At 29.8% G+C, this 21,323-nt stretch overlaps 1 protein-coding gene across 2 annotated transcripts in view; it reads right to left on the reverse strand.

Moving 5' to 3' along the window:
• LOC140436736 (hydrocephalus-inducing protein homolog) overlaps positions 1–21,323 on the reverse strand; it is a 371,509-nt gene that overhangs the window by 57,632 nt on the left and 292,554 nt on the right. For both annotated transcript variants that reach the window (XM_072525797.1, XM_072525796.1), the window contains 2 exons: positions 11,908–12,132; positions 11,686–11,855 (listed from right to left, as the gene is read on the reverse strand). In XM_072525797.1, coding sequence (XP_072381898.1) covers positions 11,686–11,855; positions 11,908–12,132 — 395 coding nt within the window. The remainder of the gene's footprint in view (positions 1–11,685; positions 11,856–11,907; positions 12,133–21,323) is intronic.

Here is a 21,323-nt window from a genome sequence, read left to right on the forward strand (position 1 = left end):
TTATTTTGATAAAAGCCTAAAATAACATCACATAAATAATAATATTAATACATATTATATAATATATAATATTATATATATATATATATATATATATATATATATATATATATATATATATATATATATATATTGTTATGATGTGTTTTTTGTTTGAATGATAAGCAATGAGTATTTTTAATAATATAATATATAGGGTTTTTATCGCGGTTCTCAAAGAATTAGCTTGTAAGTACTTTTTTAAATTATCTTTATTATAACTATTATGAAACACACATATATATCTAACCTAGTCAATGTAAATTTAAAATAAACTATCTTTAAACTGATATTCTTATAAAACTAATTAAATTCTATAGACAATCTAAAATTTAAACAAACTATCTTCAAAATTGAAATTGTTATGACACTAACTAAATTATATTAACAAAATTTTGTACCTTTCTTTCACTGAATGCCTAAATGAACTATTTTCCACTAAGTATATAGATTCTAATCACCACTGAATGTCTTCGTACTTCAGTTATCCTTGTTTTTTGTGAAATTACTTTTTTCAATTATCAGCTTCTACCAATTTAAGATATATTTTTCTTCACCAGCATCTATACACCACCAACCAAACCAGCAAACAGCATTTATATTTATTCTTCTTTTCAATATACCAATATCCAATTATTATAAGTTGATTTATACTAATCTCCAACCATAATATAATTTAATTTCTTCCAATATACCTTTTTTTATCTTCAATAATTATTTATGTATAATTATAAATGTGCATTAAATTATATGCATAATTTTTAATCTTCATTTAACTCACTATTGGACTATTTGTACTTGATTCACTGACTCTAACTAACTTTCATAATAAACTGCTTGACTTCTGACTAAAAAAACTTAAAAACTGCCTTTCATAATAAACTACTTGACTTCTAACTAAAAACTGCCATAAACTGCCATCTTGAATCCAAATCACGGGTATTTATATGTTTTGGACATTCTAGAACCATCTCGTAAGATATCATGTTCCAATTTGTTTTATCAAATACTTGTCTGAATTTTCTGGAACAAACCATTTCGCAAACATGGCCATCTCCGGAGATCCAGAGAATTCCATTCTTTTCTATTAATAATTTTGTTTACATTTAGGCTTTTCAGATCAGAATATATAATTAAATTAGTAACTAACACTCTAATTTAATAAAATACACATTTCAAACAATATATTATTATAATAACCCCACTTATATTCGTATTATGATTCTTAATTTGACACTTGGAGTATGTATAGTTGGTTGCCTAGGCACATGGCTCACTTAAATCTATTATTTTACAATTTATTATATTTTTCTATTATATTTTTACAATTATTATATGCTAATTTCTTAAAATGCCCTCACATAAATATATTTTTATAAAATTCTCTAGTATATAACTTATTTAAAATAATCAAATACTTTTTAATATCTAATATTATGTAATATATAACTTATAAATTATTTTCTATAAACCCTAATCGTCACAATACCCCAAAAATAATATTTAAAATAAATAATTTACTTATTATTTTTTTAAATATTAATTTTCTCATACCTTATTAAATTTAATAAATTAATAATTCAATTTTTTTTTTATTATTTAAAGTGTGTTAAATACATCCCTGTTCGCTGTCTATGTCAAAACAGAGAACAACGGAGCACAGTTCGGCTATTCTATGGTCAAACTGTCATGTCAAATGGAGAGAATAAAATATAACCTTAATTAAAAATATAATGGATATTGTGTTCTGTTTATTTATAGACAAAATCTAGGAATTATTTCCATTCAAATTAACTTTCATCAATATAAATTGGTAAGTTTTTTTTACTTTATTATATTAGAAAGACATATTTATAGCAATTATAGTATCAATTTTGTGTCTAACCCCAAATTATGATTTTTAGGGTACAAATTAATTTCCATATATACAAAATTCAACAAGTATGATGTCAAATTGATTCAAAATAATGAAATCTACCATCTACCATTTAACAAATCAAGTCTATTGAATAAAATGGATATATCATTAAGTTATTAGTGTTATTATATTTGTTTTAAAGGTATAGAAAATATTATTCAATCTCTTCATGATATTGAAAAATGTCGTTGATATGAAATATGCCTCTTAGTCTGTTCTCTGCATCTATTAACACATAACTATTTAGTCCATTCTGATTTTCAATTGTATATGGACCTTCAAACATTGGTTGTAATTTCTTACAACGGTTTTCTTTAACATTACTTTTTCTAAGTGAACGAATTAACACTTGGTCTCCTTTTTGAAATGTGATTGGTTTTTTTATATTTCGATTTTGTCTTCTGATATATTTTTCAGCTTTCCTCCTAATTCGGTTATTCACTTTCTGCATTACTTGTTCTAACATATCCTGATTATATTCACTAATCCACTTTCTGTTTCCTATATGGCCAAACATTAAATATTCTGGTACTTCCTCTGTATTCAAATTATGTGTATTATTTAAAAAATATTCTACTTGTGGTATATGTTGCTGCCAAGTTTCATGTTGGTTTTGGCACAGTATCCTTAAATATTTTATAACTTCTTTAATATATCTTTCTGCAGGATTTGCCTGAGGATGTCTGATACTTGTAAAATGAATGTTGATTCCCTTTTTCTCACAAAATGTCCGAAATTTTTGGTTGTTAAAATATGTAGCATTATCTATTATGCAATTTCTAAATGGTCCTATTTCTTCGAAAAATTGATTAATATATAATTTTAATGTTTTAACATTTGTTCTAGAGCAGGGATATAGTTTAATAAATTTTGTATATAAATCAACTATCACTAGTATATGCTTTTTTCCTGTTGGACTGAGAACTAAATTTGAAATAAAATCCATGGAAACTGTATTTAGTTTTTCATATACAACATTAGATTTATATGTGTTCTGGTTTTTGAAATTCTTTTCTTTGTTTAGTTGACATATTGGGCATTGGGTAGTAATTTCTTTTGCTATACTTATGTCATTCTTTGCAAAATAATTGTCCCTAAATAGCATCCATAGCTTTCTTGAACCAATATGCATATAATTGTTATGTAAATTTTTCAATATTTTCTTTGCTAAAGTTCTAGTTATTACATATACTTCTATGCCATTTATTATTTTATAATAAACTCCATCTTTCCTAAGGACTTTTTGTTTTTCACTCAAATTGATCTGATCTCTTATAATTTCTTCTTTAGAATATAATCCAGTACTTTCTACTAATTGATTTAATCCAATTTTTATTGTTCGCTGCCCTTTTTGTGATGTATTTTCTAATCTTGATAAAGCATCTGCCACTATATTGGATTTTCCAGAAATGTATTTGATTTCAAAGCAGTATTCACTAAGTATTAGACTCCACCGATGTATTCTACTGTTTCCATATTTGTTATTTAATATAGACGTTAAAGCTTGGTGATCTGTTTCTATTGTAAATTCATTACCCAACAAATAAAATCTTAATTTTGTGACACAGTGTATTATACTTGCTAGTTCTAATTCTGAAACTGAGTAACCCTTTTCATGTGGCTTTGTAATTCTTGAAATGAATTGTATTGGGTATTCGACCCCATCATGTATTTGTAATAATACCCCTGATAATCTCTCTATTGATGCATCTGTTCTTAATATGAATGGCTGTGTGTAGTCAGGATAGTATATTTTCAAATTTGACAGAAAAATGTTTTTAATTTCTTGGAATGCTAGTTCTCTTCTCTGATCCCATCTCCATTTCACACCTTTTCTCAGTAGTTCAAGTAATGGAATTTCTTTTATACTTAGATCTGGTATCATCCTTTTATAATAATTAATTATTCCAATAAATCCTCTTAAAGTTCTTAAATTGTGTGGTGTTTTATATTCCTGAATGACTTGTGTCCGTTCTGGATCCATTTCGATTCCCTTAGTGTTAAGTTTATAACCTAGATATATGACTTCTTTTTGAAAAAATGTACATTTTTCTTGATTTATTTTTAGTCCAACTTTGTCTAATCTATTTATTATAATTTTTAGGTGTTTCTCATGATCTTCAGCCGTTTTAGAAAAAATTAATATATCATCAATGTAGTGAATTACAAAATGTTCATATTGATCCAAAATATCATGAAGACATCTACATAGAGCACTGCAAGATGATTGAAGTCCAAATGGTACTACTTTGAATTGATATACTACTCCATCTATCTGAAATCCTGTATACTGTCTACTTTTTCTTTCTAGAGGTATTAACCAGAAACTATGCTGTAAATCAATTTTAGTGAAAAATGACATTCCTGTAATTCTTCCTAATATTCCATCTATACTCATTGGTGCTTCAAATTGCTTTTCAGTAATCTTGTTAATATTCCTTGCATCCAAACATAACCTGATTTCACCTGATCTTTTTCGTACTACTACTATGGGGTTAATAAAACGTGTGTCTGCCTTCTCAATGATCCCATCTTCTAACATATTATTAATTGTTTTGTTTACTTCTTCTCTGTATTTATATGGTATTGGGTATGATTTTGTTTTAAAATCTTTTTCCTCCTTAACTCTTATACTATGGATATAATTCTGTGCAATTCTATTTTCTTTATTGACAAGTCCCTTGTGTTGCTGCAATATGGAAATGACTATTGATTTATATTCTTCAGGGCAATTTAAAACTTTTATCACATCTTCTTCTTTACAAATAAAATTATTCTTCATTATGTAATCATTATTCCTTGCTTCCAATTTTACGCACTCCGCCTCGTAGGCATCCATCTGCTTAAAATTTCCATTCCTTAAATATTCACTACAATAATTATTCTTTACATTCTTCTGGGACATTTCCCTATCATCAAAATACATTTCTTCTTCATAAACATCATTATTTTCTTTTAATAATATCCTATCAACTCTTATTCCTTCTTCTACCTCATCTTTCTGCATAAATTTAATTATTTGCCCTTCCAAAGTTACCATTTTTTCTTCAAAATCTATCTTTACTTTCTTCTTTTCCAATTCATCATTTCCCATTAATATATCAACACATAAATCCTTGACAATAAATCCTTGCATATTAATTTCTTTATTAAGAATATTAATTTTAAAATTGGCTAGTTTATCAATTTCACCCAACTTCTTATTATTTGCACCAATAATTTTAATTTTTGGAATCTTTATTATATCTGATAGTTTTAATGTATTAAAAATAAAATTCTCCGAGACTAAAGTACTTTCTGAACCAGTATCTATCATAATCTTAATCATTTTATTTTTGGCCAAAGCATTTATATAAATTAAATTAATAGATTCAATAATTTTCTCTTCATCTAAAGAAATAAATTCAGAAGGTTTTTCATAATAGCAATGGCCTAACTTGTAATTCAGAAAGTTTACTGCACAAAATTTTGATTATTAGAATTGTCAGATTGTATCTGACCACTTGGATCTGATGTCCTATGTCTTTCCCTACTATGACTTCTACTCACATTTTCTTGCCTTGTACTATTTCGTTCCCTGTCTTCGCAGCTTCTATTCCTTCGAACACAATTTACCTGTCTGTTATAGTTAGGTCGCTCTGTATTTTTTCTATTGTTAAAATCTTGTCTATTATTATTAGTACTGTTATTAAAATGTTGTCTATTATAACTAGTATTGTTATTAAAATTCTGTCTATTTTGATTACTGTTATTATTATTAAAATTTTGTAAATTATCACCATACCTAGTGTTATTGTTATATGATTGTCTATATTGTTGAAAGTTATTATTGTTTTTTCTGTTGTTATTATTACTTGTCATATTGCCTCTTTGTATTCTTTGAATAAAATTAATAAAACTATCTATTGTTTGAATATTTTGTACAGTTACGGTTTGCACAACATCAGCATCAAAATGTCTAGATACATTTAAGACTGTTTCATCCTCTCTAAGTGGTGGTTCTAAATATTTTGCAACTGTTATCAATTTCAATGCATAATCTACCATATTTGATTTTAAATTTTGATTATACTTTCCAAAATATAGAATTTCTCTAAACTTTGCTTGCTCTAATTCACCCCAATAATAATTTAAAAATTTATTTTCAAATGTTTGAAAGTTATCTAAATCATTTTCAATACTAGCAAACCAAGTTGCTGCATTGTCATTTAATGTCATTCTAATATAATCTTTAATATCATTAATATTATTCACAAATCTTAATTTATGTTTTAAACTATTTATGTATACTCTAGGATGCAAATTTTTTATATTACCAGAGAATTTAATCCCAGTCTCATTTGTTAAATTTAAGTAAGGTCTCCCTATGTCTCTCATTTGTGAAATATCATCTATTCTCTGTTCCACATTTCTTATTTGATTACTATTTATTTGGATATTTTGTTGTATATCGTCTAATTTTTCTTCTGTGTTTCTCCTGTCTTCGTTAATTTTTACTTCTAAGTTACATTTCTGTAACTCTATTTTCTGTTCTATATCTATTTTATTATCTTGAATAATCCTTTTTACTTCTGTCCTCTCATTGTCTATCCTTTTCTTGTAGTCATTCCGTATACTTCTTATTTCATTTGCAACTTTTTTCTCTGCAGCTTCAAGTTTTTTATCCATTTGTTTTTCCATTTGTTTTACAATTTTATTATTATTATCTTCTATTTTCTTTTCTAATTTTCTATAATTCTCTTCCAATTTCTGTTCCATTTTTTTCATGTCCTCTTTGACTTCTTTTGAAATCTCTTCCATTTTTTTCGTATTCTCTTCCATTTTCTGTTCTATTTTTTTTATGTCTTCTTTGACTTCTTTTGAATTCTCTTCCATTTTTTTCGTATTCTCTTCCATTGTCTTGTTCATCTGCATCATTAATGACATCAAAGCTGCCATATTGACATTTTCCTCTCTTTCTGGATTCATTTCTGCAGTATCTTGTGGAACTTGAACTAAACTCTCCTCTTGTATAGGTTGTGTTTCTACTTCCACATCTTCTTCATTCTTTTTGCTTCTTGTACCTTTCTTTCCTTGAGACATTCTGAGACTTTACTTGTTCAAATATAATTAAAATTAAAATCTATAATTTTTTCTTTCTAATGAAAATTAATTTAATTATATGAGAGCACTTATCTTCCCAAACTAATTCTTTTAAATAGAGAGCCACCGCGTTGGGTGCCAAATTGTTATGATGTGTTTTTTGTTTGAATGATGAGCAATGAGTATTTTTAATAATATAATATATAGGGTTTTTATCGCGGTTCTCAAAGAATTAGCTTGTAAGTACTTTTTTAAATTATCTTTATTATAACTATTATGAAACACACATATATATCTAACCTAGTCAATGTAAATTTAAAATAAACTATCTTTAAACTGATATTCTTATAAAACTAATTAAATTCTATAGACAATCTAAAATTTAAACAAACTATCTTCAAAATTGAAATTGTTATGACACTAACTAAATTATATTAACAAAATTTTGTACCTTTCTTTCACTGAATGCCTAAATGAACTATTTTCCACTAAGTATATAGATTCTAATCACCACTGAATGTCTTCGTACTTCAGTTATCCTTGTTTTTTGTGAAATTACTTTTTTCAATTATCAGCTTCTACCAATTTAAGATATATTTTTCTTCACCAGCATCTATACACCACCAACCAAACCAGCAAACAGCATTTATATTTATTCTTCTTTTCAATATACCAATATCCAATTATTATAAGTTGATTTATACTAATCTCCAACCATAATATAATTTAATTTCTTCCAATATACCTTTTTTTATCTTCAATAATTATTTATGTATAATTATAAATGTGCATTAAATTATATGCATAATTTTTAATCTTCATTTAACTCACTATTGGACTATTTGTACTTGATTCACTGACTCTAACTAACTTTCATAATAAACTGCTTGACTTCTGACTAAAAAAACTTAAAAACTGCCTTTCATAATAAACTACTTGACTTCTAACTAAAAACTGCCATAAACTGCCATCTTGAATCCAAATCACGGGTATTTATATGTTTTGGACATTCTAGAACCATCTCGTAAGATATCATGTTCCAATTTGTTTTATCAAATACTTGTCTGAATTTTCTGGAACAAACCATTTCGCAAACATGGCCATCTCCGGAGATCCAGAGAATTCCATTCTTTTCTATTAATAATTTTGTTTACATTTAGGCTTTTCAGATCAGAATATATAATTAAATTAGTAACTAACACTCTAATTTAATAAAATACACATTTCAAACAATATATTATTATAATAACCCCACTTATATTCGTATTATGATTCTTAATTTGACACTTGGAGTATGTATAGTTGGTTGCCTAGGCACATGGCTCACTTAAATCTATTATTTTACAATTTATTATATTTTTCTATTATATTTTTACAATTATTATATGCTAATTTCTTAAAATGCCCTCACATAAATATATTTTTATAAAATTCTCTAGTATATAACTTATTTAAAATAATCAAATACTTTTTAATATCTAATATTATGTGATATATAACTTATAAATTATTTTCTATAAACCCTAATCGTCACAATATATATATATATATATACATATATATATATATATATATATATATATATATATATATATATATATATATATATATATATAATATTATATATATAATATGTATATATAATATTAAATATATATACAAAAGGAACATTTTTATTCTCGAGAGAGGAAGAGAGATAAAATTTTACGGGTCAACAGAAATTCGTGAAAAGTCGACGGCGCGCAGTGTTGCATTTATAGGGTGTACATCTAATTTAAAACTTAACGTACTGTATAAGATGTGGCACCGAAACCAAACATCTTCCAGAAATATGTTTGTTGAATTTAACTCCACGTAATCCATCTCTTATATATTCCTACCCGACTCACGGGTAGAGATCACCCGTTAAGATTACCAATACAATCTTCCTAAAATACCAATATTCTTTCTTAAAGTATATGAAATGGTCTGATTTATGAGATAATTAAAATTTACATTTAATGCATTAAACAAAACTCGAATTTTTTATGATAAAGTAAATATAGTGCTGGGTCGTATTTTGTTTTGCCGATGAGTACAGATGCTTATTAATAAAGAAATATGTTACAGGGCCGTAACATAACTACTCCCACCTGAATGGGGATAATAAAATTTATATGAATAAGCGAAAGGCGTTGATATGCAAAGAAAAAAATTAAAGAGAGAAAGCTTAATTGTATTGCGGCAGGAGGAAATAAAACTTGGTTGTGGGTCAAGCAAGATCTCCTGAACAAGTTCTAATCTTGAGTGCGCGAACATGATAATCTGAATCACGAAAAACTTTTAGTACTTTGGCAGTGGGTCATTTTAGAGGGGAAGAATTGGGGTCATGAGTAAGTTACATACATTGAGAAGTTAAAATTAGAGAGTTATAATATTGGATGTTTTTGTTCGTAGCGGATGTTGACCACCGACGCAGAGAAGCCCTTTTGAATTCAAAAAGGGGTTCAGGATTATTAAGGATTTACTTGTTGTAATCCCTTTAGTTTTTAGTTCAAGATTTTCTTTGGAGAATTTTAGGGATTGCGTAGCTTTAAAGTATTGATATCGAGACGGATCGCAATTCGTCCGGAGATAAAATTTCAAGTTTTCTATGTGAAGAGTGTCTTGTATTGAAAGAGATTCTGTGGAGATAGGCAATGGTACGTAATAATTTACAGTAAGTAGAAATTTGAAGAAATTTGATTGAATCTTCCGTTGTGATTTGTCTGCGTGTGGTCATAAGGGATGACAATTTTTCAGATAAGCAATCTGCTCCATTTTATTGAGGATTGAGAATGAACAGGTCGTAATAAGAAATTTGAAATCGGGTGCTCAATTTGAGCTACTCGATTCGCGACATAGTTGTTCCAACATAAAGTACTTTAGATGTTATGCAAATAATGTTTCTTGAAATTTATGAAAGAGTCTGATTTATAAGTTAATTAAAATTTACATTGACATTTAGCAAAACTCAAATTTTTTGCGATAAAATAAATATATTGCAAAGATTGTATTTTATCGCGGATGGTACAGATGCGTATTAATAAAGAAATACACACAACGCAAAAGTCTAAGGATATTTTAATAATTTGACAATACCATGACAGAAATTTTAGACAAAATAAATTTGCTTGTACTATAATTTTTGATACAGATACTCACTTCTTATCAAAAAAAAATTGTAAAACTGATAGCAATACGTGTTTTAGAATGTTTTTATAAGGGACCAAAAATTGACATTTTTATGTTTTGTTTATTTTTAATTTTAGTCACTTTATACCATTCTTGCTTAATAGGTGAGTTAAAGATATTGTGTTTTTACCATGCAACGACAACATTTAACGTTGAACGAGATGAATAGAGCCATGGGCCTCCTTCAAGCTGGTATGCGACAAACTCAAGTTGCTGATCAGCTGAGTGTCTCCCAAAGCGTCGTAAGTCATTTGTGGTGTCGGTTTAGAGACACTGGGAGTCCAGTATCTCTAAACCGACTATCCAGGACGTGGTTGCCCTACAACTGTCGCTCAAGTCCGATATTTAATTTTAAATGCCAGAAGACAGCCAACAATCACAGCACCCGAGCTGGTTAATGAATTACAGCTTGCACATAATGTAACAATTAGCAGCAGTACTGTGAGGAATCGTCTCCATGAAGCCAATCTTCGTAGTTGGCGACCACTGAGATGTCCACCTCTATCTAGAGGCAATCGCGCTGCAAAATTAACTTGGTGCCACGAGTTTCAGAATTGGACTGACAATGACTGGGCCACAGTTTTGTTTATTGACAAGTCTAGATATGAATTTCATCCAGATTCTTGTCGGAAAAGAGTTTGGAGACGACTCGAAAATGGAAAACGATTACGACATCTTCAAGAAGTGTATGCATACAGAGGTGGTACATTAATGGTATGGGGCGGAATGATGATTGACGGAAGAACTGACGTCATTTTCTCACGTGGCTTTCCCACAAGTCAGCAATATTTTAACACTATTCTTGAACCTGTTGTGCGCCCGTTTGCTGCTGCTGTTGGAGAAAATTTTTACTTTATGCATGATAACGCTCGACCACGTGTTGCGCATATTGTAACACACTGGTAGGATAACGAGGGTATTAATGTATTGCCGTGGCCAGCACAATCACCGGACTTAAATCCCATTGAGCACGTATGGGACATGCTCCAACGAAGAATTACTCCACATATAGGCAATATCTACAATGAGTTTCAATTACAAGAGCTTCTGAGAGAACAATGGACATAACTACCTCAAGCAGACATTAACAATGTGATTCGGAGCATGAACAGTAGATGTAGAGGTGTAATAAACAAACGTGGTGGCCATACTTTATTTTAAGTTTATATTTTGTATTTTTGACATTTTGTGGTGGTATGTGAGACATGGGTGATTTGCAATATATTTTTTTGCTCCAATTTTCTGTTTTTTTTTTTGAAATTTATGGTTTTTGACACATTAAACAACAATTTAAACTACAAATTTTGTATTACTTTTTTTAAGTTGATTACAGATAAACAAAATACGTCTATTTATAAAAATATCCCTAGAGTTTTGCGTTGTGTGTATGCTACAGTGCTATAACAATAAGTATAAATATTGGTTCAACTTACTTTACTGGTTGCGGTTCACGATTTTTAATTTCTAGCTGCACTTCGTAATATTGTCTAACTCCTTGCTGGACAACGCAATTACCAAAATCATAATTTGTAAAAGAAAAAGAGCACACGGCGAATTCTGCCGATAAACTAAGTTTTATGTTATAAGTTGGACCATATGGAATCTACAAAGGCCAAAAATAGGAGGAAAACAAACTTTTTTTATTTAATACTTACCAACAACTTTATTGGAAAATTGCTGAGGTTATATTTTTTACCAGTCTTTATCAACAATTCCGTCGTAACTGTTGTACCGCAGGCAACAAATTCCTTATCTGTTTTGGCAGTAACATTTACTAAACATTCAGTGTTATTATTTTTTATAATCCAATTGTAAAAGAAACCTGTGATGCCATCGTTCACTATGGAAAATAGGAGAATACTCTTGGTTTTTATGCCAATCTAAAATTGTTTAAAAATACATAAGTTTATCGGAAATTTTTCCTTTTGTTTTTTATTGATTTCTATATTGTGCCAACTAGGGTATGAAATACTTTAGATAAACCAAAAACTAGTATTGAGTATTGTCTAGATACCTAACTGGTTTCAGACAGGAACCTAGTTACTTTACAAATGTTTTGAGATTAAGGCAATAATTAGAGGAATAAAATTTGTACAATAACGAGAAACACAAGAAAAAACTATCTTAGTATATTTTACTATTATTATTATTAATTTATTGACGGGCTAAACCCTTTTTCAGTTTTTGTACAATATGTATAAAATACAGTAAGATACATAAACTAACTACAACAGTTTTTTAACATGTTTTTTAAATAATGCTGTTAAAGTATTAAATAATTCTAAATCTGTTTGGTAATTGTTCGCCGTACGTAACATCTTAGAAATAACTTCATTAAGTCCATAATTAGTAGAATGGAAATATACAAAAAACAGGTCAGAATTACGGGTTCTTCGAATAGGTATATTAAATAAAATTAAACAAAAAATTTCAGGGCAATTAATAAATCCATTAGAAGCTTATGTAAAAAATATAATTCGAATTAAGCTCTTTTTGTCTCTAATTTTCATTTTAAGTTGATTAAGAGTATAACTGTAATTATAATCTACACGTCTTAAACCCATTTTATAACCACATATCCTTAAAAATCTGTTTTGAACTTTTTCTAATTGAGTTTTCTGGGTATTATAAAAAGGACACCATATAATACAGCAGTATTCTATGATTGATCGCACTAGCGAACAGTATAATATTTTAAACGTAAAAACTGAAAAGTCCTTTGAATTTCTCTGGATAAATCCTAACATTTTAAGGGCACGTGAAGTTATGTCATTAATATGATCATTAAAGTTCAGGTTTCTATCCAGTGTTATACCCAAATCCCGTACCTGACGTATCTCTTGCAGAACAGTACCATTAAGTGTGTAATTATTATTAAAAGAAGCCTGCGTTTTACTAAAGGTGATTTCAAAACATTTTTTTTAGATTTAATTTTAAAACATTTACTTCACACCAACGTGAAAAATTATTTAAGGACAACTGCAAACATTCACAATCAGAGAGGCAAGCAATAGATATGAAGATTTTTATGTCATCAGCGAATAAGAGAAATTGGTCGGAGTTACTGTTTGTAAATCGTTAGCAAATATATTAAAAAGCAGCGGACCCAAATGAGAACCTTGTGGAACACCTGATGTTATATGAATTGATTTTGAGAAAAAACGACCATATTTAACCATTTGAGAACGAATATACAAATAATGTTTAATCCAATTTGAAATATTATCGCTAATGCCATAGCCACAAAGTTTGGCAATCAAGATCTCATGATTGACTCTATCAAAAGCTTTTGAAAAATCAGCTTAGATTGAATCGACCTGAGAACCAGACTCCAACGAGTTAATGATCAAATTTGTATAATACACGAGATTTGTAACTGTGGATTTACCTTGGCTAAAACCATGTTGTTCACCAATTATTATGTTTTTATAATCAAAACTTAACATTCTATTTAGAAAAAAATCTAATATCTAATCTTATCTGTCTGACCAGACTTGAAAATTGGTTTTAAAAAACTAGATTTCCAGAAATCGGAAAATATCCCTGATGTTAGTGATAGGTTAAATAAATGGTGTATTGGTTCTGCCAAAGTGTATACACATTTTTTTAAAAAATACAATAGAATTTCGTCAGGTCCCTTGGTAACTTTCCACGGGCTACTCAGAATCTCATCAATTATTTCCTTAATGTCAACAACATAATTGCGTACATTCGCAGATTTCTCAAATTTAAAAATAGGAATTTGATTAACTACAACCTACAACATCATTGTAGAATGTTGAAAAAAAGTTCGCAAAAATATCAACGATTTCTTGACTATTTTCCCCAGTATAATCATCATACTTAATAACTGATGGTAACATACAGTGTGGCGCACCGAAAACGAAACAGAGGCATTTACTGGCAGATAATTCCTTTTTTGAAAAAACGCTCTGACCCGTCGATTTTGTTTTCGAGGGGGACACAAAATTGGCATAAAATCACTTTAACATTTGCATCTTGATAAGTAAATGCTTTTATTTACTACGCCCATGGTTTATTAATACTAAAAATAGCAATTGAAGTGTCCTTTGTGACAAAAAAAGTTGTTTCTTGAAGAAAGATAAGTAGAGAATGCCACGTACTTATTTTAAATAGGAAATAGTACATTAGTTTGCGATTGATTTGACCAATCTTTGTTGTTAAAATATCATTTATTGCTTTATACATAAATTAACCATGGCATATTCCACGGCAGAGAGGGTTGAAATTATTGAAATATTTTTCGGAAATAATCAGTGCGCTAATAGAACAGCACAAATTTTTAATGAGCGACATGAGAACAATAATGTGCACCGAAAATATGTTCTAGAACTTGTAGCTAAATTTCGGGAAACTGGATCAGTCGCCAATAAAAAACGTAATATTGAAAATCCTATAAGGAATGAAGCAACAGAAGTGAGGGTTTTAGGGCAAGTTATTGTAGATCCTACATTAAGTACCCGCAAATTGCAAACTTCGTGTGGTGTTAGTCGACGTACTATCCAACGGATTCTAAAGGCCCATAATTTTCATCCGTATAAAATTCACCTTGTACAAGAACTTAATGAAGACGATTTTGATAAGCGATTAGAATTTTGTGAAGTTATGAGTGAATGAATTACAAACGATGAACAATTTTTATTTAACATTTGCTTTTCCGACGAATGTTCCTTTTTTTTAAATGGCGAAGTAAATCGTCATAATTGTCGATATTGGTCGGACTCTAATCCCAGAATTTACCATGAGGTACACACACAGCAGCCACAAAAATTAAATGTTTGGGCTGGCATTTTTGGCGATCATTTGGTTGGTCCTTTTTTCTTACCTGGAAATTTGACTGGTAAAATGTATTTGGAATTACTGCAAAATGCCATAGATCCTGCGCTAACAGATATAATTGAAAATCAGAATGATGGTCGATACGTTGAGAATATGTTGATGTTCCAACAGGATGGTGTCCCACCACATTACGCATTACGAGTTCGGCATTATTTAGATCAGACCTTTCCAGGTCAATGGATTGGTAGAAGAGGTGCCGTTGAATGGCCCCCAAGATCGCCAGATTTATCACCTTTGAATTTCTTTTTGTGGGGTTACTTAAAAATCAAAATCTATGCTACTCAGCCAACATCCTTAGAAGATTTACGACAAAGAATTGTGAATGAGTGCCATCAAATTACTCCTCAAATATTGCAAAATGTCCGGCAAAGTTTTCAGCAAAATCTTTATTATTGCATGGAAAGTAATGGTGGGCACTTTCAACATTTACTCGGCTGACAGGTCAGTTCATTCTTTATTTTTTAACAACTTTGCTGCTATGTATTGATCTCCTCTTACGATGATGTATTTAAACTTTAAATCAATAAATCTCCAAAACTACTGAATCGAAGTACATAAATTTTACATCATTGTAAAGGGAGTTTAAAGACCTTTTAAATGATGGATCATTCGACCCCCCTTTCCATTTAAGATTTTAGGGATGGTGCCACCCCCGCTTAGGGGGCTGCAAATGTTAATGTGATTTTATGCCAATTTTGTTTCCCCCTCGATAACAAAATCGACGGGTCCAAGCGTTTTTTTTTTTTAAAAGGAATCATCTGCCAGTAAATGCACGTGTTTCGTTTTCGGTGCGCCACCCTGTATGTGAGTTTCTTTTACTATTTATAAATTTCCAGAATGATCTAGGGTTTTCAAATACATTGTTTTCAGTTTCCTGAACATGTCGTTTATATAGTGAATTCGTAAGTTCTTCACACTGAGTTCTAATACTTAAAAATATATTATAATCTTCTTCCCTACCTGTCTGTTTGAGTGTTTTATGAGCAGTTTTCTTTTTTAATATCAGCTATTTTAGATCACAGTTATACCAATTAATGTGGATGTTTTATATTTTTTAATGGGTACAAAATTATGTATTAAATTATATAGAATTTCATAGAAGGTTTTAATACCCTCGTTGATAGTTTTGTTGATGAAAACTAATTTCCAATCAATCTCAGCCAAAAGATAATTTATGCTAAAGTAATCACCATTTCTGAAGTCTACAAAATATTCTTCATAATTCAAAGTTGATGAGTTAACATTAACAAACAATCCCAAAGAAATTGGAGTATGATGGACACTTTTGTCAAACAGGGGATCTGATGGTTCCGACACAATTATATTAGATAAACTAGAAAAAACTAAGTCGAGAATAGTATTTCTGCTATTAGGTATCACATTAATTTGACATAAATTACAATAACTGGCAGTATTACACAAATTATTAGTAGGAGAACTGGGAATACATTGAACTCTAATTCCAAATTCATAATTTATCCATTTAACATTGGGTAAGTTATAATCACCGCATATAATCATATCACTATCTGGAAAGTTTTCAAAAATAAACTCAACACTGCTACAATGATCAATGTAACACTGCTATTCAGACCCAGGAGGGATGTACACAGAACCCAAAATAAGCATTTGATTGTGACACAAAAACTTGTTCAATATTATTTTGTGGTATAACAACTTCACACACTTGTAAATATTTAGATGTAGCTATCAGAACACCTCCTCCACGTTGCTTATGACTTAGATGATTTCTATCGGCTCTAAAAATGCTGTAGTTGGAAAGTCCCAACTTAGCATTATTAAAGTCAGAATTAAGCCATTTTTCAACTAGTATAATTATATTATAATCAGAACAAGCAACCACTTGCTGTAAGTCGTTAAGCTTAGTACGTAAGCCTCCTATATTCTGAAAATAAATGTTCAATAAAGTTTTTTTCAGGATTCTTTTTGAAAGATTTTGATTGCTAGAATTGATAGTTAACTTTTTCTTTACTTTTAGTTAACCGTTTTAAATAGCAAGAACAGTTTATATCAAAAACATGATGATCAACATCAATATCGTTTAGTTTCATAATATCCTTAGCGTACTTACAGTTAGAACATTTAAAATTAGTTGTATTATTACATTGATCCTTTTTATGTTTACCCCCACAAAGAGGACAAACGTAATTTTTTGATTCACATTTGTTCGAAAAGTGACCAAATCTCCAACATCGCAAACACCTAATTACACTTATAAATTCGAAAACTGTTCCATCCAATATGAACTTTTGATTGTTAGAAATTAAATAATTAAATTGCTTAGAAGAAAATTCAATTATTACATTTACATTATTTCTTCCACTTCTGTTAGATTTAAATTTGTATATTCAATTTGCCAACTTTTATTTCATACTCTGCGCCCAAATGCCGTTCTAAATTACTTTTTAAATTTTCCAACGATTTCTTATCTTGACAGTGAATCATAACACGACCATTTGCTCCTTCCTCTACCTCGGCTAAAGAAACAGCCATATCAGATGTACAAAGTTTTTGTGTAAGTACACTTTTTGTAACCGAACTATTTTGGTTCAGGGTTTTGGTTTTATAATTAAGGGTTCCGTTTTTTTAATTTTCACAACATCAGCCCAAGATTTTCCATCAGATTTTGAAAGTGAAGATGAATTTGATCATTCCAATAAATCAATTAACTTACTACTTGCTTTTTCAATTAGTTCATTATTTCTATCCGCTTTTTTGTTGATAATATCATTAAACTTCGGTAGACAGTTATTACAAAACCATTTACGGTTATCACAATCTTGTTTAATCTTCAAAAGTTGTTCCTTTACTTTAGCACAATGAAGGTGATAACATTTATTACAAAAATCACAAATTATAAATTATGAATTCACTATTAAATTGTCAAAGCAAGCAACACACGTCTTACCGCTAGCAGACATTTCATTCAACTTATTAAAGATATTGTTGGATGTGACCACAAATTATTATCCCAAGCTGTTTTTTGTGGCATTTTATTATATTTACTATTTTTGTTGGCAACTAACCACAATTTCAGTTTCAAGATACGTTTATTTTGACGTTTTGGTTTCTTCTTCGTACTGATCGAATCGTTTACAAAATACAAATAAACAAATTATTTTGCTTTGTTACTTGGTAACTAAACAATACTTTAAAAAATAATTAAACAATAATTTAATTTAATCTACCTTCTTAACACTTACAATTCAGGCATATAATATGTTGCAGTTTCGCAACTGTGTATAAACATTTTTAATATATTAACATACTTTTTGTTAGTTTTGATTCTCCCCGTATATTTAGCCAACATTCCGCGTATAAAAACACAGACGATATAGAACAATAAACGGTTGTAATACATTGTTAAAGACAAAGGACTGTTCTCTCATAAATTGTATGTAAAGAAAAAACTATAGAAACTGAACGGCTTTTGTTAAAAGTGTAGATCGTTGGGTAATTATCGCCCACACCTAACGTCAGCTTGTACAAAACAACTTTGGGCCCAACGGCTGGGGCAATCAGTCACCACTAAGCAGCCAGTTTCCATCAATCACTCAGTCACCATCAGTCGTTCCATCATCAATACTTTTTGTGGTTCCTGTATGTCGTTGAAGAAGTCTTTTTCGATAGCGGTTGGTGCTATCATTCCATTGGGGTAAAGTACAATACACCATATCCTGTTGCTGCATAGATCAAGTAAGTTTACTTGGTAGGTACTAAATTATTTCATATTGTTTCGCGATTTTGAACCTTTTAATTAAACTTTATTTAGAACATTTTACTTTCTTGCTCATATACATTTTATATTTTTTTATATTTTACTTGTGGCTAATTGTCATTACATTTAAATTGCTTATTGTATAATATAATTATTTCTTTCTCGATTGCATTTTGTTTAATATCATTATATTTCTTTATATTATATTTAAGTAAAAATGAGCTGTTAAAGTCATTGTTCTTTCTTGTATTATATTTAGTATAAAATTTCTTTTGTAGACTGGCGGTTTGTATTATATATTCACAACTCGTCTCGTAATCTTTTTAAAAGTAAAAGTAAAACGTAAAGTTTTTAAAACAGCTGTGTTTATGCTTTATATTTTATTATATTTGGATGTATGTATATTTATGTGTATTTATCGTTTGCTTTTATTTGTCCCTCAATAGAATTTTATATAGTCTACTTGCTCTTATTCTTTTTCTATGGTAGTATATATACCCAATGGGAAATAAACCAGCGAGTTCAAGATTGAACATATAATCTCTTCCTTTCTGGTGGCTTTATATCTTTATATGTGGCCATCATATGTGTAGAAAGCACCATAATATTAACGTATTTATTAAGTAATTTTAGTAAAAATAAAAGAAATTTTAAAATAATAAGTGCGTCACTGGGACGACTTTAACTGGCGTCACTGGCGTCGATTAGATAAAATTATCTTTAACTTAATAATACCCGACAGAAAAATCACAGTCTGTAATTTTTGTTTAAAAAGACGACCACACCCAATCTGGACAACAAAGTTGCTTGGTACTGGTTCCACTGTAACTCATGAAGAAAAATTAGAAAAAAAAAACTCATGATACTATCCAGACATGATAAGTCTTCCATAAATATATTCGCTAATAATAATTATAAAGCAGAGCCCATTACTAAATCAAAATTTTGTTCATACAATTATTATTTCAATGAGAATCGAAATTATCAGTACATAATGTCAATATAGCATCTTCTTCTTCTTCTTTTTGTGCAGACCTAACTTTGTCCATTTTTCAATGTGCCTCCAGTAAGTTGTCGTTCCATTGTTTCCATGTTCTTCCAACTGATAGTCTTCCTATTGGGTAACCATGTCTCGCCATTTTTACTAAGTACTCTGTTTGTTATCATTAGGCTTATATGATCGTTCCATTCTTACCCAGTCCTTGATGTCCTTCACTTTGCATGTCCGTCGTACATCTGTACTTCCAGCTCTGTCTTATAATGTTTTCATCTATGCTATTTTTAGCATAATGTAATGTATCAGCCACATACCCAAGGGAAACAACCCCACCCCCAAACGCAATCGTTATTCAGTTAGCCGGTATGTAGAAGTCAACATAGCAAGTAAATAAAAGAAACAAAATAAGGGGTAGTTAGCCTAGAAAAGAATAATTAAAATTAATTAAATAATATTTCAATATCCAAATTAATAAGAATAAATTCGACACAGTTTAACGTATACATTTCGAATTAAAAACAAAGAATAACAATTGACTTAGTTTTAACACAAGCCTGAATGTTTAAAAAATTACGACACTTTAGACCTTGTTGGAAAATAATACAAGGTACGAATTGTTAAACAAGTGATAAGAATTGTGCTGACTAAGAAGTTTTACATGGCGTGATCCAGTTTAACACATGGATCAGATGGTATAATCAGCGAAAAACGTAGAAACAAATCTCCACTTCGGACGTGACAAAAGGTACGAGTTGGCAAGAGATAAAAACAAACAGAAGTTGGTCAAACGAGTAATAGCGTTCTGGCAACCGAGCCAGAGGGTAGTGCTGTCGCGTCCGGTACTAGTGGTACTTCGGCAGTCGGCAGTTAGCGCGGCAAGCGTTCAGCTCAATTATCGTGATATTCGTGTCCGACGGAAGGTAGAGATTCAAAAATACGAATTTTTCGTCTCGCTCAGTACCGCCATAACGTACAGTGAATTCCAGCGTTTATCCAGACTATTCCAGAGTTCCAGTTTGGACTACAAGGCGTATTCATTAGCTAGGGTCTAAGTACGCTAAGATAACGAACAATGTTTACTAACCATTTAGGGAACAATTCATAGTAGGTTGTCCGCCTTTTAAATTCCCTTAGTAAAATCGACGACTTATTCGAACTAGTGGACCAGTATGCCTCAAATTCGCTCGGACAGCTAAATCTCCTTTAAACACAAGGGATATTTCAGTGGTGACAGTGCTAAGCATCCCTTAGCTTCAATCAAGATTTATTACAATAATGTGCTGAAATATATTATAGCCGAGACATTATGTTTTCATGGGATTAAACCACAATTAATTCTAATAAAATAACAATTTAAATTTGCTTTTTTTGAGTCTGGCCTAATCGAGCTAGAACGTGTATGTTCGAATCGTACAACCTCTTTAATATTTTGTTGTCTAAATAGCGAAATAGTTGATATTAATTGATAAGAATCA

This window comes from Diabrotica undecimpunctata, chromosome 3, assembly GCF_040954645.1.
Source record: "Diabrotica undecimpunctata isolate CICGRU chromosome 3, icDiaUnde3, whole genome shotgun sequence".
In the NCBI taxonomy this organism is placed as follows: domain Eukaryota; kingdom Metazoa; phylum Arthropoda; class Insecta; order Coleoptera; family Chrysomelidae; genus Diabrotica; species Diabrotica undecimpunctata.